The sequence below is a fragment of the Dipteris shenzhenensis genome, chromosome 21, assembly GCF_047967505.1.
Source record: "Dipteris shenzhenensis isolate YYH24624 ecotype China chromosome 21, Dip_SZ_1.0, whole genome shotgun sequence".
Taxonomy (NCBI): Eukaryota; Viridiplantae; Streptophyta; class Polypodiopsida; order Gleicheniales; family Dipteridaceae; genus Dipteris; species Dipteris shenzhenensis.
Genome location: NC_141616.1, coordinates 35,226,039 through 35,244,356, shown reverse-complemented (window position 1 = coordinate 35,244,356; position 18,318 = coordinate 35,226,039). Strand labels below are relative to the sequence as shown.

At 43.4% G+C, this 18,318-nt stretch overlaps 1 protein-coding gene across 3 annotated transcripts; it reads left to right on the top strand.

The window, feature by feature from the left end:
- The first annotated feature begins 6,261 nt into the window (after window positions 1-6,261).
- LOC147888784 (putative pentatricopeptide repeat-containing protein At3g01580) lies at window positions 6,262-17,189 on the top strand. Of its 3 annotated transcripts, none has more exons than XR_015543055.1 (2): window positions 6,262-6,740; window positions 8,770-9,754. XR_015543055.1 is itself a non-coding variant. In XM_087392967.1 (2 exons), exon 2 carries the CDS (start codon window positions 13,878-13,880, stop codon window positions 17,022-17,024), a length of 3,147 nt encoding a protein of 1,048 aa, XP_087249093.1. In that variant the 5' UTR covers window positions 6,262-6,740; window positions 13,787-13,877; the 3' UTR covers window positions 17,025-17,189. The 3 variants fall into 3 exon arrangements, 1 of the variants encoding a protein (XP_087249093.1); XM_087392967.1 differs by lacking the exon at window positions 8,770-9,754 and adding an exon at window positions 13,787-17,189; XR_015543056.1 differs by lacking the exon at window positions 6,262-6,740 and adding an exon at window positions 8,361-8,692.
- Window positions 17,190-18,318: the final 1,129 nt, after the last annotated feature.

Sequence of the window (18,318 nt, the reverse complement as noted above, 5' to 3'; positions counted from 1 at the left end):
AGCCAAAATTATCCCTCTCATCCAAAAATGAGGGATTTGCTTTACATAGCCATCTTAGGTCCCAAAATGAATTATGTCCTCAACAAAATATATTGCTCAAACTTGCAATAATAAAACAAATACAAAATTGGCCCATGGCCATTTATAATGCGCTGTGCGACACCTTGATCGGTACCCTCGCACTAACTCCAATCCTCGCTATGAGTTCCATCACCTGTACTCAAGCCGCCAATTACATTAGTTATTAACAATCGATTGAACGAATCACCGAATCAACTGATCCCAACATAACCGCACTCAAAGCACAATAATCAAGCACAACACCAATAACACTAGCGACATCAGTATTAACATGGAATCACCCACAATACCGACCATCTAGCATGGCAATACACAAGCTAGTCAGGCGTCCCCAACTAACCACACAAAGTATCCACTAGGACCCCCACCGCGTCCAATGCGCTCCTATGTAGTACTTTGCCATAGTCACACTTGACTAAAATAATAATATCCAAAGCAAGATATATCAGAAAATATAATTTCCATAATAGTTTACTCAAGGAAGGAGATTGAGAAAATGAGAGATTGAGAGTTCTTGAGTGTCTCTTCCGTTGAGAGAAGTTTTGCATTGAGAGAGCTTCCGCATTGAGAGAATTTCCGTCTACACTTTCATGAGAGATTTCCGTTCATCTCTTCTTCTTAAAGAGAGAAAGAGAGAGTTTTTTAGCTTATTCCATGAGAGAGAGAGAGAGAGAGAGAGAGAGAGAGAGAGAGAGAGATTTAAAGAGATAGGGAGAGTCCTTTGAGTGCTCATTCCTTTGAGAGAGTTCATTGAGAGTGAAAGAAATCCATTGTGACAGTCCATTTTCTGTTTAGTTCTTTGATACACAAAGAGAGACATAGGTCCCTAGAAGCGAACTACTCGACTCACCTATCTACAAAGCAATCGGCCTCTATCAAGCTTCATTGCAATGCATGCTGCAATGGACTATGCTCCTGGCTCCCTACAACACTCCATAGAAGAAACAACATCCATAGCTCCAAGCTCTACAAGCAAGCAACCTGCCTCTCCACACGCTAAGGCAACCGGGTTTCTTCTACGGTGCTCACAACAACCACTCTTCAGAGGGGGCTTCAACAGTGCCTCATTGTACCTGTAGAGTTTGACGTCCAAGAAACGCCTATAGCACAACAACGCAACCAACAGTTCCTGCAATGACATAGTGCCAAAAAGCATTCATAGCTTCTCCACGCTATCTACAAGCCACCATGAACTCTCATGGGCACATCTCTCTGCCTAAGGCTTTTAGCCAACGGGCTACCTCCATCGACGGCTCCTCAAGGCATAGCACAGCCCTTTGCAGTAGTGTGACGAACTCTAAAGGTCAGCCTAGCAATCTTCAAGCTCGCCTGCGACCTCTTGCTCCAAACAACAACCAGCGCAACAGTCCAAATGATGAGCCAAGCAGTGCCCTCCAACGGACGTCAACAGCCTCAGAGCCACAATGCAAAAACCCCGCTCAGCCAACGAGCTACGCTCCAGCGTCTGCCATCCTGAGGTCTTGCAAAGACACTCGACGGCTAACCCGACTCTGCACACCCAACTGCAAATCTACATTAATTCCGGTTCTCTCTCCTAGTTGATGTTGCCGCCCTCTGTCATTGTCGAGCTCTGTCGCTGCCTCTCAGGTCTCCTCTGCAATCCAAGGTTCTCCAACCTTAGAAAAGACACCTGGTGCGTGTGCCACATCACACCTTATCTCCAACCCAAGGTTGGTTCACACTACCATGTGGCAGATATCTAACCACACCCAGGCTTTGGTCAGCCTTATGCCACTTGTAGATAAGGGTTAACCTTGGTAAAGTCAATCGAACCCAGGGTCAACATTGGTCAAGTGAAGGACTAGTCAATGTGCCACATTAGCATCCTAGTCAGCTATGCCACTTCATCACCTTGACCAAGTCAGCATGCCACATCAGCTTTGACCATGTCATATGTCACGTCATCTTCGATTGGTTAACTTGCCACATCATGAGTGGCTTGCTAGGGACTGCTGCCCCTTCACAGGCACATTGTGTGCACACACTACATGTGCACCTGCTTGCCACCTCACTTAGTGCTCCACAAGCATAGTCCCTTGGCAGGCACACCCTTGCATGTGACCCTGAGTGCCACATCATCATTTAGCACTTTGCACCATTTTTGCCCCTCCAAGTTGTATCTCTTGATCCAGGAAGAATTTAAGGGTGCTCCAAAAAGGAAAATCGCTCGCTTTTTTGTGCTCTATGTGCTCATGACATCATGTGCACATTTTGGCACAAGTATCACTCACTATTGAGCCTCGTCGACAAATCCACTTCCTACATGCACATCAGCCTCTACATCAACGCATCTGACTCAGCACATAAAAAGAACCAAAGAAAAGAAATTATTTGTTGTTCTTACATTGATAGATGGTTGGTATAGATCTAGATCAAAGTAGACTAGATCACCATAGAGGAGACGCTTTGAATTTCTCCAAATTGCCAATCTAAGCCATGCCCAAAATTCCCAACTAGTTCCTACTCGGATTCAGTCCCTACGCTCACATACAGTTTCACATCATCACATTGCCTGAAACCTGACATTCAACAATTCAATGAGTAGACTTTAGAGTGTTCAGAGGCATTGCTGATTGTTCAGTGTGGGCAGATAGTACATGATTTGATTGCACACACACATGCCATCATTGTAAAGCCTATTCGGTTATTTCACGGCATTGTGCACTTTATTTCAGCCTTGTAAAGCCTCTTGGCTATTCCCAGCATCATTTGCCACAAGCCTTGTAATTCAAATCAGATTATATATATTGCAGTTCTACCTTCACCATCAAAAGTTCAAATCTCCTAATCTAATGCACATCTTCAATTCAATAAATTTGTAAATACCACTAATTGTTTGTAGAAAAATCCTGTAGAATTAAAGTTTTCATCTTCATTTCAAAAGTGTTGGATACAAAAGATATCTTAAACATGTACAGACAGATACGCAGTGCCCAATACAAAGCATCTCTAGATTCCTTTCATTTAAAAATGATTACATTAAAAAAAAAAACTTCTAAAGGTATGACAACTCAGAAGAGCACGATTTACAAATCATCTCAAAATTTGAAAAACTCAATTTATATAGATCCCATTTTTGTCAGCCGCAACAAGTGGGTAGATGTGGCACGGTGCTGCTAATAGATTGACTCCCACGATCCCATATGACCGGCTCCTTTCTTGGCCTTCTAACAAATGGCAAATCCACACTATGCTCAGAATCAACCCGACATCAATCAACTGATCCTTCCTCACATCATGCAATGAAGCAGGAGGTGTGACTTCCACATCGATCCCTTGGTCCATCCCCATGTCACGCACTGAAGGCGGGAGGTGTTCTTTACACAATCCCTTTTGAAGACGGTCACCTCGGGATCCTATACATGACATAGAGTCCTTACAAAAAAAGATGGAAGAAATGTCACTCGTAGTTATAGAAAACGGCTCCACCATTGATTTCCATAGAGATTGCGCACAAACCGTGTCCATGGAATGGAATCAATGGGGATGTAGAAGGGTAGTATTGCCCACTTTAGAATCATTCTCAATAAATATCTCGCAAAAGACATCCCCAACCTACATCCTAGTTTGTACTCCCAGAACAAAAACGACCTATCAAATATGTGGGCGCTGGCTAGGCATACTTTGCTCTTTATCTCATCTACACGAGATCACAAATACAGCTCCACATCCAATTGTAGATCTTCTGCATTCACATTTTTACACTCTCTTGAAATGTGGTAGCCTTGAATCCTTTAGGCAGTACCCGAGCATACGTGAAAGATATGCATGTTCTTTTGGCGCAGTGCTTTGCACATGATGACACCTCTGACTGGCCGCTTCTTATCCCAATCTAAATAGTGATGAATTGACTTGTTAACAGACTATATGCTATTGGCCAGAACATGACAGACCATTTCCAAATGCAAATGGTACAATGCACCTCCTCTCTCAATGGAGCAAAGACCAGAAGCACAACAATCATCCAAAAACTTTTGCACACACTCAAGAAGGGCTGCATTGATATTGCTTCCTCCATCGCCGATCATCACACTGAGCTCCGGTGCGTTGAAAGTTTTCTTCTTGCTGGAAGTCGGTGGTTTGCCTCTGCCTCTTATGCACCTGCAAAAACACACACAAACATCAAACAACACACCACATGCATAACACCACAAACAAGACCGAGATCTCTGCAATAGAAAAACACGAACTTAGCCTTCTTCACAATGTTGCATGTAGCTTCTACCAATGCCAAAATACCATTGGCAACTCCCTCATCTCTACCTTCTGATGAGCAAACATCACAAGCCAAATGCTTTAGTTTCATCTTGCACCATCTTGCCTTGCATCCTGCAACCTGAAACATGCAATAGAGCCTATTGAAAGGAGTCACCATTTGAACATGTAATATAGCCTATTGAAAGGAGTCACATGTAAGTTGTTGTCATCCTCTTTGATTAGCACACTACTACGAAACATCTCTACTTGTAAGATGCCTTGCTTTTGCGATTCTTTCTAAGCTAATGTCAAGGACCATGCACATCATTATGGTCAATATGCAGCATCTATGACCTACAAGTTCACAATGCCAAAGACTGTAAAGAAATGCTTAGGAAGGTGCTTGATGCACCTTTCGTGTGGAAGAACTGGGCTTGGGTGGCAGAGCTTATATATGGACTGTGAAATTTTGAATAGCATGCAGATTGATGTGCGAAGAAAACCCAAGGATTGATTGGATGAAAAGTATTGCATCCTCCTCTTTTGCATCAACTCTAGTGACTTTTATCTACATGATCTCATTCAGGAGCTCTCCAATCTTGTTTATTATTGTCATTTGAATTGATTTGCATTGGTTGCACCCATGAATTGATGTCTCGCTCTAGCATTTGAAACCAAATGAACATTAATTCAGCTTGTAAACGTAGAACCAATGACCGCTTTTGATTGCCATGGAAGATGAATCGTTACGTCACCAAGTTCTTCATTGTTATGCATGTCCTATCTATTTGCAAGACTTCTTTGCAATACTATTGGACTCTAATTTTCTTGACGTTGTGTCAATCTGAATTCTTACAACATTCCTCTCTTTTGATGCATGTTCTCTTTGCGAGGTGATATTCGGATCAATAGTAGAGATAGCCAAGTTGGATGCACGATCAAAGGATGACGTTTCATACTGTTGTAGTCATGACACAATATTACATAGGTTGTAAACAAGGATAAATTATGAGCTCTTGTGAGTGTAATCTTGTTCATGTATATGTTGGGCTTCAATTGCTAAAAGGCACAAATCTTTGTACTACACCAAGACAGTAATAAAACATTACCCTTGACATTTGCTGGGAGGATCAGTCCTGATGGACCCTATGTTGTGTTATTGTTCCTATTTTTCCTCATTCTTTTTTTCCCTTTAGGAAGATTTCATTAAACGGTAGGATCCAAGTTTCATTTTAAAGTAGTAGTTATGTTCTCCATGGCAAAAATAGAACTCTGAACTATAGCCAGTGAGCAATGAATGAATCAATAATTTACATACCATTGACCAAGAACTTTGAAATATAGAGAGCCATCAATGGTGATAAACGGGTTTAATTTGTGACCATCTCTCAGGGTATTGTGTGATTCAAAAAATCCATTTAAAGGGCCATAATCTCGCAACACTAAAATCTAAGCCATGCGAATCTTTTAAACACATGCATTTCATGCAAGTTTTCTAAGAGTCCATAGGGCACTTGAACTTGCTATAGCAACAAGCCAAGGAAGATTTTTCTAAATCTCAAAGCCATAGGAGAGGGAAAATTTAAGAAATGGCAATACATACCAAGTACGGGTGTTTCTTGCAAATGCATTTGAGGGACGCCTCAATAAGAAAAATTTCCTCGACACAACTGCAAGAAATTTCATCTTATTGCATGCATTGAATTGTGAGAGCCTTGTAAGCCGAAGCCAGTGCTATTGTGAATCTCTTGTTGAATACTTGTTCAAAATCGGCCTATGTTTTCAACGTCTTCCTTAACTCGTGCCACCAAGGTTTTTGTCTTTTTGCATTGTATTGAAATTGAAAGTGCCAATAGCGTTCCTATACGGGGTGACCAAGATAGAATCCTGAGGTGCCCTTGTGGTTTGAACTTAGGACCGACACATACACACAGACACGTGTTAGGTGCCTACACCGCTATGGGTTCCTGCTAACCAAGCCCAATGGTCTGAGTTTGGGCTACAACCAAGTCCTTCAAGTCGTTCATTCGTGTTTTGGAGTAGTCCCTCGGCTCCGCATTTTGCTCCTTCGTATCTTGTCCGAAATCTCTTTCCGTGAGGGGAGGCATTCTGGCTATCGCCTCCTCGTGCATGCGATTTCCTTCAGCCATGAGTAGGACAGTAGGAGAGAGATGTGAGAGTAGGATGAGAGAGAAGAATTCTGCAAGTAGATGAGAGAATAGGAAAGAGAGGACAGCTCCAGGAGCATCTTGCCGTTGCTGGATGTTTCAAAGGACCAGTGATGGGTAACAGAAAGTGCGTGTTTACCCGTATGAATCCAAAAAAGTGGGGCTTACAACCACCTGTATGCAAGAAATGTACCTGTTCTTGAGTTGCCTACCTCGTAACAATTACAACGCAGATGCTTGCGCCATGCTCTCAACGAGTGCATGGAACGCGAGGTTTGCTTTAACTCAACTTTTTGAGTTTTGTTTTCTTATATGCTCAATGCATCCGTGATCCGGCCCGTATTAAAAGTCAGGCTAACTGTTCGTATACTTTAGTATCATAACCGTGAACTGTTGACACCACTTAGAAACGAAAACAGGAAAGATTAGAACGGAAATAGGCGGAGGCAGGAAAAACCTGAATCTGTACTGCAGATCTGGCTTGAGTCTCTGTTAAGAGTGTTCATGCCCTGCTCGGAACCAGTGCAAATTGTAGAATCCAGAACCAGTGCAAATTGTAGAATCACCAACGAACCCTTGGCTGATGGACAGAATTCATCGAGTTGACAAGCTGCCACACGTTGACATGATTAATGAATCCTTTATATGAAAGCGATATATGTCTCCGGAGTGGGGGGAAACTTTGCGCTAGAAACATCCAGCAGAGACTGCGAACACGACAGCCACAAGATGAAGGATGAAAACGGGCCATCAGCCTGCATGTAGGGCTGATCTATGAAGGGTCAACCTGACGGGATATTGTCTGACCTAGAAGGAGCCAACCTAGGTCTGTAAGAAGGGTTAGCTGGCTGACCTGATGCTGGCCGCTGTTCTGCCCTTGCTCATGGCCTATATAAGGCCTCTCTGCTAGCAGCCTTAGGTGCTTCAACATGGCCCGAATCTGATGACTCATGTTTCAAAAGATAGTTTAATTGCGTATGCGTGCGTTTTCAATTTGTAAGTTAGGAATGTAAATTTGCATCTCTGTAGGAAGCGGTACATAAGTGTAACTGGTTCCTTTAGTGTTTTGTGTTTTAAATAATTTATTCATTCTGTAAATTCTTTCTTTCATTCATACATGAGAGAGAGAGAGAGAGAGAGAGAGAGAGAGAGGAGAGATTTTTCCTTTTTTTTGGTCAATTTTGTTCCTTATTTGTTTGTTTATTTTTGCTTAGTCATCTTCTTCGTTTCTTCTTCTTTCTGTTTTGTTTAATTGAAGTATTTTAGTAAGCATTGGGTTTGCCCAAGAGACTCTGTGGGTCTTTAGCAATCCTGTATAGCTACTTATGCTTGGGCACTGATGATGACATAAGCGTTTCTTTCATTTTTCTTCTTTTTCATTTTCTCATTTATTTCCTTTGTAGAAATTTGGACTTTAGAACAACAAAAATCTGAATTTGTACGATTGGATACATTCTAGTCTTACAATGATATATAAAAGAGGACAGGCTGGAATCTGCACAGAGTTGTGCACCCAGAAAGAGAGAGTAAAAGAGAGGCTTTGTAGAGGAAATTCACTGTCAAACAGGTCCACAAATCCTTGCTGTAGCTTCGAGGAAATCTACGGCTGGTAAGAAGCTAGTAGCTACATCCAGAAACAGTCTTGTAGTTTGGGTGAGTGGGCTGGTAAGAAATCTGTAGGCTGTTATCTAGATTAGTTTAGGCCAGGCCCTTTGTCTCTGAAAGGTAGGCCCAAAAGCAATCCTAAAGCAGAATAAAGCTCTGGTTTTAAAAACCTTCCTAAATGAGCACGGAAAGAGTCATGCCTAAATATAGCCAACTGGCCCTTTGTCATGAGGACGTGAATTCTAACGTAATGTGAATACCTTGGACCTTGGTGGCACGGGAATTGTGGGAGTCCTGGTACGTGTATTAGGCTCAGGGAATTAATTCCTAGAGACCCTAGGCAAATTGTACATCTGTTGGTGTATTAATTGTGCCCTTGGGTAGTTTTCTGGTGACCCCAAAAAGTGGTAATAGTCCATTTACTATTTTGGGGTCCAGGGGCCAATTGTGTCCAGGGGCCAAAAACAACCAAATTCACGGGGGTGGCTGGGAGGTGAGTCGCATGTTGATTATCCTTGTATCTTGCTGATTGTAGTTTTGGACTGTGTCTAGGGTTAGATCCTAGAAGGGATTCAACAGTCAATATCAGAGCAGCCCTCCTCAAAGGAATCGTTGGCAAGGTATGCAGTTGAATGGTGCCATGTATGTGCTCCAACAATGCATCTAGAAGGCTGAATCGACCATCTCGTGTGTGCAGGAGGCCGCCAGGAAGGTTGCGAACTGGTTTTTTCTGTCCCCAGGCTGATCATGGGCAGATCTGACCAGGGCGAGTTGATTCTGGAGGTTTGCAGGCTGTCTAGAGCTTGATGTGCCAGGGCGAATTCATCAGGAGCTGGATTTTTCTGATTTCCAGGCAAGAGAAGCAGGGCGATTTCACCCGGGGCTGATTTCTGCTAGTTCAGGTGCAAGGGGAGCACGGCGAATTCATATGGAGTGAATTCCTGCTGATTCAGGTGTCAGAAGACTAGGGGGAATTCATCTAGAGCTGATTCCTGCTGATTTCCGGGCTAGGAGGGCGATTTGACTCTGGGGCTGCGCAGGTGGTTCCAGAGTGTGCTAGGGCAGGGGCGAACTGATTTGTGGCAATTCTGGGTTGTTTTGGGGCTCCTACAGGCTGAACGATTTCCATTCTGGGGCTTCCCTGCTGTGGTTTTACTGGCTGATCTATCTATTGCTGATTTCTATCAGAGACCAGGCTGTGGATGCTGTGGTTGGTCTGTTGCTGGGCAATAGAAGGCTGGTCGTTGTGTTTTTGGGCTAATTCCAGGCAAGAAAAAGGGTCTCCTATTCTCCTCAAACCTATGATTTTACCACGCTTTACACAAAGATCGAGTCGGAAGACCTGAAGTTTAGAATAAAAAAGCCAGTGGCTGAAGTTTTCAAGTTGAGATTTGACAAAGATAGATGCAAAGTGCTAAAAGTTGAGAAAACAGCTATATGTTTTGACTTTTTGTGGCTAAATAATAAAGATCATGACATTCGTTCTAAACAGAAAAGATACACAAAGGTAGATGTTTGCTCTTGGATAGATTTTCTTTTAGATATCTTTACATCACAATAGGTGATTCTTTGTTTCAACAAATTATAGGAATCCCCAAAGACACTTGTGCTTTTGGAGAAGGAATCTAACCTTGTGACTCTTGTGAACTGAACTGCACTTCAAGAGGTGGACGATTTTACTATGGGAGTTGGGATAGTTTGCCAGATTGGTTATGCCTTGGAAATGGATGCTTGTGAAGCCATAATTGGCTTGGATTACTGAGAGCGGAGGTTATTCTTTAAAGTGGATTCCTATAAGAAGGGTTTAGTGTTTGTTGTAATCTGTTTTCAGTTGAATAAAAATTAAAGAAATACTGCAAGGGGTGCCAGCTGATTGGGGCCAATCGGTGTACAGTGTTTTGAGTAGGAGCATTCTATCTCCTGTGTGTTATTGTTTGTTGTGGATGTTTTACCAGTGGAGTAATACTTGCTAAAGTGTGAATTTACCGGCCTTATCTTTATTAGAGGCCTGTTGCACGGTTCCGTTGCCGGGACATGTGTCAAAAATGGTATTGGGGCGGTCCTGATGTAGGAAGGATGGGTTGTGGCTTTTGAAAGTCGCATTTTACAGCCTCTTGAAAAGCATTTACAGATTTATGAGAAGGAAATGTTGGCTGTAATTCATGCCCTTTCTACTTGGAAGCATTATTTACTGGAGCTGATTTTACAGTGCAGACTGATCATCAATCCTTGCAGTATTTCCTAACGCAGTCTAAGCTAGCGGAAAAGCATATGCAATGGGTAAACTTCTTGTCCATGTTCCATTTTCAGATTATTCATGTGGAAGAATGTGGTTGCAGATGCTTTGTCCAGGAAGCCATAGGTATCTGCAGTCTCTATTACTTATCATGATGCATTGGAGCCCTTGAAGTGCCAGTACGCTGAGGATGCAGATTGGAAACATGGATACATGCACATGTCAAGAAAGCTGACACTGTGGGAAGCATAATAAAGCAGATTATGGTCTACATATAATGCGACATAGGTACCAACAATGCTGCCAGATAGTCGACCTGATGATTTCAGCCATACGGGCTGCAGACATAGCTCATCATGATTGGATGGATGGGCATGCAAAAGGGCAGCCCTGGTGGCATATTCAGGCTTGAATTTGGGGCTCACAAAGGCCTAGCAAAGGGGCTCTGAAATAGGATTCACAAGTATCTTTTATCATATAAAAGAATAGGTGTAACAGTGTCCATTTGTCTGTCATGGTCTCAAATCAAGGAATAGTGCATTCGTTGAGAGAGAGACGTGCTACTCAGAATGTGATTATCTTCTTAGAATGGTTTACTTGTAGGTAGGGCAAGCAATGGAAGCTCAAGAAAAGAGGCAATGGAAGTGAAAACGAGCTGCTGAAGTGTATTGCTGCAATGGATGAATGAGTACAAAGTACACCCAATATAACAAAACCCTAGGACAGGGTGTCCTAGCTGGACCAAGTGTCCTAATTGATACATGTACTAACTGTACCAAGTGTCCTAACTGCCTATAACTAGGCCTACAAGGCACATACCAAGGAACGAGTGGCACCTATGGATAGCCCATAAAATGGATCATAAATCGCCCTCCATGGTATGGGCTGAAGTGTCTTGGACTCGTCTCAGAATACTTGAATAACTAATGTCATGGTTGCACATGATCATCTTGTAGGGATATAGCAACCTATGACTGTACAAAGTGTAACATATCAAGTCACAAAAGATACCAACTTTAAGGCTTGCCAAAAAGCTTCAAACATAGGTCGAGGAAGAGCCTTCGTAAAAAGATCTGCCAAGTTGTCTTCAGTGGGAACGTAAGACAACTGAATATCACCTACTGATATTCTCTCTCGGACATAGTGATATGTGAACCTCAATATGCTTTGTGCGACACTGGATTCTGTGCAACATCCAAAGCACGTTAACTATTAGGAGCAGTCTGACATGCATGAAGATTTGCAAGTAACTTTCAGAGCCAAACACGCTCGACTGTAGCTGTAAAAGCTGCTTTGTGCTCAGCCTCACAGCTAGAAGTAGCAAATGTAGTCTGCTTTCTGCTGAACCAAGAGATGCATGAAATACCAAGCATGAAACAGTTGCCACTATGTGACACACGAGTGTCGGAACAGCCACGAGGCATCTCCAAACAGGTCCGAACTGCAAGGAATAACTCCGAACAGCTTGTAAAGTGCTCCATACAAACCTGGAATGCACCATAAAGCAAGAGAGAAGCTCTGAAATCTGTCTGTACGGGCTGTATGGCTTGCACGTGTGGAGAAACTGTCCATACACAGATGCAGCAGGCTGGAATTGCACCGAAAATGCTGAAGGAGTGCCCAGAAACAGCAGGAGATGCACACACTAGAGGTGCCTTTGCTGGAGGAGCCCCAAAAAGGTGTTTCCTGGCGATAGAACTGCTTGAAACAGCCTCGAACCAATTCAGCTTGCAGTAAATGCCCTCAAGAAGAGCTGACCAGCAGGTAGAGAGGTGAGAATGGCTGCCAAACGGCTTGGGAAAGCTGTCAATGGCTGAGGGAAAGGATCCCTAACTTGCTTTGATACCACTGGGAAGCTCAAGAAAAGAGAGAATGGAAGCAAAAACGAGCTGCTGAAGTGTATTGCTGCAATTAATGAATGAGTACTAAGTACACCCAATATAACAAAACCCTAGGACAGGGTGTCCTAGCTAGACTAAGTGTCCTAATTGGCAGATGTACTAACTGTACCAAGTGTCCTAACTGCCTATAACTAGGCCTACAAGGCACTATCAAGGAATGAGTGGCACCTATGGATAGCCCATAGAATGGCCTACATTACTCCCATTGTTCGTTGGTGAAGGCATCGTAGGGATCTCATCATAGCTCGTCCTTGCTATGAATGAAGGAGTTCACGGTTTCAACCTCGTGATTGACTAGTGAGAGGAAAAAACTGCACGGTTGTTTTGTTTTAAGAGCATGACTTTGGGCATGCTCCTAGATTTCTCAAGGTATCTGTCGAGCTATGTGATGTATAATTTTGACCATCCTCCTACACACCTTAAATGCCAGCCAAGGTGCAATCTTGGGATGTGAAGGTTTGTAGTTCTTGCTACATGCACTGAGAGAGAAAGAAAGAAAGAAAGAAAGAAATATTAACGTCCACAGGAGACCTTGCGGGCCTATGGGACAAAGTGCACAGAAAAGCGAACTCATACAAGCCTTAGTGGGCTGAAGCAAAGGGTACGCTAGGACCCTTGCCGAGTACTAATCTATGCTAATAGAATCGTAATCATAATCATAATCATATCATATCAATCAATCTATCTAGGCGCTGGGACGAAACCGAAGCTTGGTACAATGATGGCTCTCTGGTGGGCTGCGAAAATATCTCGTATCTACGTCTATCAAGCTGTCTCGCGTTGCGGTGGGAGGCGTGGTCTCCTCACTCTTTGGACTTTCGTGGCTATGTCTAGAGCGACCCCTCGTCTTTGTCGGTCTCCCTTGAGGAAAGCTGTGATAGGTCGGACCTCAATAGAGTGTACTCTGGGGGCTCTCTGTTGCACATGTGGCCTCTGTGCCCCTCTCTTGGTGGTATTGTGCCGGCTGCTCATCCAGACTGCTCTCATATCGGCTAGCTCCTCTACCTCCACTCCACTGTGTCCGAGGGCTAACTCAAATGTATAGAAGTCTGTGATGTGCTGCTGTGCCCGGTCACCCTCTATGTCCTGTAGTGCTCTGACCATTCCCTGCTGTTCTCTTATCTGTCGTAGAAGCGCCTCCCTGTGTCGTCACATCTCCATCAGATAAAGCCCAATATAGACCTAGTCATGGAAATGGATTAGTCGTGACAAAGGACCAAAGCCATTCCCCTCTAGGTAGAGACAGTGGTAGCGTCCCCGAATCTCGTAGTAGGCTGGGCAAACACAAAGAAAATGCTCCTCTGTCTCAACTGCCCTCAGCATACAAAGCGTGTAGATTTGCTGCTCTCTAGGTATACCCGCTGCTCTCCCTGCTTCAATCCTCAGCTGATGGGATGAAACCCGCATCTGACCAATGGCAATCCTCAGTGCATGAGATACTCCTCTATCCTCGAGATACTGGGGTCTAAGAGAGAGAGAGAGAGAGAGAGAGAGAGAGAGAGAGAGAGAGAGAGAAGCAATTTTAACAATATATACAAGCAAAATGTGTACTCATGGAATCTCATTTGGTCTGCCAGCATAATGGACTGTTTCTGGGCAAGTTTATGAGAGCTGACATTCTGAAACTGGTGCTCGCGTCACATTAAAAAAATCATTGCAACGGTTCACATGTATGTCACATGTAGCGTCTTGCAGGCTGCATGCAAGCGGATTGACAGGTTACCAAATCGAAACATTGTTTCATGGAATGCATTGATTGCAGGCTATACCCAGTATGGGAAGACTAAGGAAGCTTTTCTATCATATGAGAAAATGCAAGAGAAGGGCATAGAGCCAAACTTCGTAACATTTGTGTGTGCCCTTAAAGCATGCTCCAGTGTAGCCATGCTAGTTCAGGGTAAGCTGATTCATTGTCACATTTTGGCACGAGGTTTTGAGCTAGATCCTACTATTGGGAGCACCTTGATTGGCATGTATGCTACATGGGGCCACTTTGAAGATGCACGCAAGGTTTTTGACAAGCTGCCTGTGCGTGATGTTGTGTCCTGGTCTGCAATGATTGCAGGATACAACAAGCATGGACATGGTGACACAGCTCTCCAAGTGTTTGTTGATATGCAACAGGACGGCACAAAGCCAGATCTCGTCACTTTTGTGTGTATCTTGAAAGCATGTTCTAGCATAGCAGCTCTCGAGCAGGGCAAGCTGATCCATAATAGGATCATGAATCAAGGGTTTGACTCAGAACAAATTGTTGGCAACATTCTAGTTGACATGTATGCTAAATGTAGCCGTCTAATTGATGCACATAAGGTGTTTGATAAGTTGCCCAGGCGAGATATTGTGTCTTGGTCTGCAATGATAGCAGGATATGCTGAATATGGGCATGGTGTAAAAGCTCTACAGCTATCTGAGAAAATGCAACAAGAGGGCATAGAGCCAAACAAGGTCACATTTTTGTGCATCCTCAAAGCATGTTCCAGAATAGCTGGCCTAGATCAGGGAAAGGAAACCCATGCTCACATTGTAAAACTAGGTTTGGATTTGGATCTATATGTTGGAAGCACCCTGATTAATATGTATAATAAATGCAGCAGCTTAGAGGATGCACGCAAAGTGTTTGACATGCTGCCCATGCAGAGTGTGGTATCGTGGTCGGCGATGGTTTCAGGATATTCTGAACATGGGCACAGTCAAGAAGCTCTTGACTTGTTTAACAAAATGAAACAGGTGGGCCCAGAACCAGACAAGGGCACATTTGTGTCCATCCTTAAAGCTTGTGGCAGTATGGCATCTTTAGACCAAGGGAAGCTGATTCATGCTGACATAATGAGACACCCGTTTGAATCAGACTCATATGTTGGAAGTAGTTTGGTTGATATGTATGTCAAATGTGGCAGGATAGAGGATGCCTGCAAGGTTTTTGACAAGATGCCAGTACGAGACATAGTCACTTGGTCTGCAATGTTTGCAGGGTATGCTGAACATGGGTATGGTCAGAAAGCTCTTGAAGTGTTTGAGAAAATGGTACAGGAGGGCACAGAACCAGACGAGGTCACCTTTGTTTCAATTCTCAAAGCATGTTCCAGCATAGCAGCCCTAGATCCAGGTAAGCTCGTCCATGCTGGCATTATAAAGAGAGGGATGGAGTCAAATTTTTTTATTGGCAGCACTATGGTGGACATGTATTCCAAGTGTGGCCACCTAGAGGATGGACGCAGGGTATTTGACAAGTTATCAGAACGGAATGTGGTGTCATGGAATGCAATGATTGGAGGATATGCTGACAATGGAGATGGTGAGGAAGCCCTTGAACTGTACGAAAAAATGCATGTGGGGATAGATCCAAATAAGGTGACATTCTTATGTGTTCTTAAGGCATGCTCTAGCTTAGGAGATCTAGAGCTGGGCAAGCTGATCCATGCTGACATCATGACAAGAGGGATCGAGTCACACCTCTCTGTTGGCAATTCTCTGATCGATATGTATGCTCGATGTGGTAGTGTCCATGATGCACGCAAGGTGTTTGACAGCTTGCAAGTACGAGATGTCGTTTCATGGTCTGCTGTGATTTTAGCACATGGGGAGTATGGTAATGCTCAGGAGGCCCTTCAGCTATTTACACGAATGCAGCAGGGGGGCATAGACCCTAATGAGATCACTTTTGTGTGCATTCTGAAAGCATGCTCCAACATAACAGACCCAGATCAGGGCAAGCTAATCCACATTGCCATCATGGAACGTGGGCTTGAGTCAAATTTGTATGTTGGAAGCACCCTGATTGACATGTATGGAAAATATGACAGCTTGGAGGATGCATGCAAGGTGTTTGATAAGTTGCCAGAACAAAATGTAGTGTCATGGTCTGCAATGGTTGCTGTCTATGCTAAAAGTGGACTTGACGAGGAAGTCCTGCATCTGTGTGGGAAAATGCAGCTGGAGGGCATCGACCCCAATGAGGTCACTTTCTTGTGTGCTCTTCAAGCATTCTCGAGCATAGGTGCGTTGGAGGAGGGAAAGCTGACTCATATTACAATATTGAAACGAGGGTTTGATTCACATGTATTTGTTGGAAACACCCTGGTGGGCATGTATGCAAAATGTGGGAGCTTGGAGGATGCACACAAGGTATTTGACAAGCTGCCCCTTCGTGATGTGGTGTCCTGGAATGCAATAATTGCAGGGTATGCAGATCATGGATTCCATAAGCTAGCCCAACAGTACTTCAAGAAAATGCAGGAGGAATGCATTAAGCCGGATGGTGTGACATTTGTTTGTCTCCTGTCCTCGTGTAGCCATGCAGGGCTAGTCCAAGAGGGCCATCGATTGTTCAAGTCCATGATGAAAGACTATGGGATCCTACCAGCAATCGAGCACTATGTTTGCATTGTGGACATGCTTGGCCGTGCTGGACTATTGTGTGAAGCAGAGGAGTGGATTTTTAAAATGCCTTTCCAACCAAATTCTGTGGTTTGGATGGCTTTGCTTGGTTCCTGTGCAAAGTTCAGAAATAAGGAGATAGGGTGGCGAGCTTTTGATTCTCTTGTCAAGTGTGATTGCCAAAGCGCTGCCTCTTATGTGCTGATGTCAAACATCTATTCAGCTAATGGCATGTGGCAGGATGCACAAAGAATAGTAGAGATCAGGGCAACCATGAAAGCATGGAAGTCGCCCAGTAAGAGTTGGATTGAGGTGAATAGAAGAACAAATGTATTTGTTGCTAATGATAGGGGTCTCCCTCAAAGTAAATATATATGTGTTGAATTGAACAGATTAAAGGGTCCAATAAAAGAGGCACTTAGTAGAGCATTGTGACAATCAAGACATATTCAAAAAAATTAAACGATGTCATGTACGAGGCAGTGGAGTGAGAAAGTCCAAAAGCTAAAGCTAGCCTCTCACCGAGTCCACAGTGCTCTTGTTTGTCCTCTTTGACAATGGGATGCAACATTGAATTCAAATGGGGCACATATCCTTCATTCCGTCTAAACAATTATTCACCTTTATGAGGCTGAAAACAAATCAGATTTTATGCATTCAAAATGGGACCAACTTTACAACTGGAATCTCAAATACTATAAAGGTCCGAGATTTAAAAGAAAGAAAATCTACTTGCAATTTAAAGTAGCAAAGACAATAAAGGTATGAAAGGTTTGTGCATAACAAATAAATAAATAGAACCACGGAACATGCTAGATGCTTCATTAGCCTACCTCAAAAGCTTGCTATTGATCACTTAAAGGCTCATAATACATAAATTGAGACCGCACATCTTTCATAATCAAGAATACCATCTTAACCCAAACATTTCATGCACAACTGGTCCCACAACCGTAAATAAGTTTCATCACACATTTCCCAAAACATCTACTTGCCCTCTTCATTACTTGGGAAAAGATCTAATTATTTAATATGTTTCATATCAATAAACAAAGGAGCATATTATTTCAGCTTGTGCTTAAAATGTGATGCAACTACCAAATATAAGGACAAAAGTAGGAAGCATATGATAAAAAATCCAATTGGAAATAGATCTTGTGAATATACTTTACGCATGGATATACCCGAACTCCTTTGCAAGCCATCAATAGGTTGCTCTACTTGTTTTCCTCCATTTTGGCCTTTTTCTCTTCCGTTTGATCCATCGTGCCCCTGCCCCCCATTTTGGTGTTTGCTCACTCATGTGGCGACCCTTTCATCAACAAGCAACTCGTCAAAGGGTTGCTTGTGGCCTTTGTTCTCCTCTTGTCATTTGTGTCCCTGCACCCGTGCCTAGTTGACCAGCCTGGGGCTGCCCTTGGGCCCCTTCTTCCTCAAGGATGTTTAGGGGGGTTAAAGAGGGGGGCATTTTGTAGCTTGTGACTTTCTTGGCCCTTTTTTCCTCCTCCCTATTCGTTACTGGGCCATTTCACCTCTCAGCTACACCTTGGGAGCTCGCTGTGCTCCACCTTGGAGCTCTTGGAACTACCCTTTAGCCAGCTAGGTTGCCTCAAAACATCTTGGGCCTTAAGAGGCTTGGCTTAGCCTAGTTCCCATCATCTTCACCTCTATCCCCTTTTTTTAGAGATTCTTCGGCTTAGGCATCTTTTCGATGGCTTTGATTTTTCCT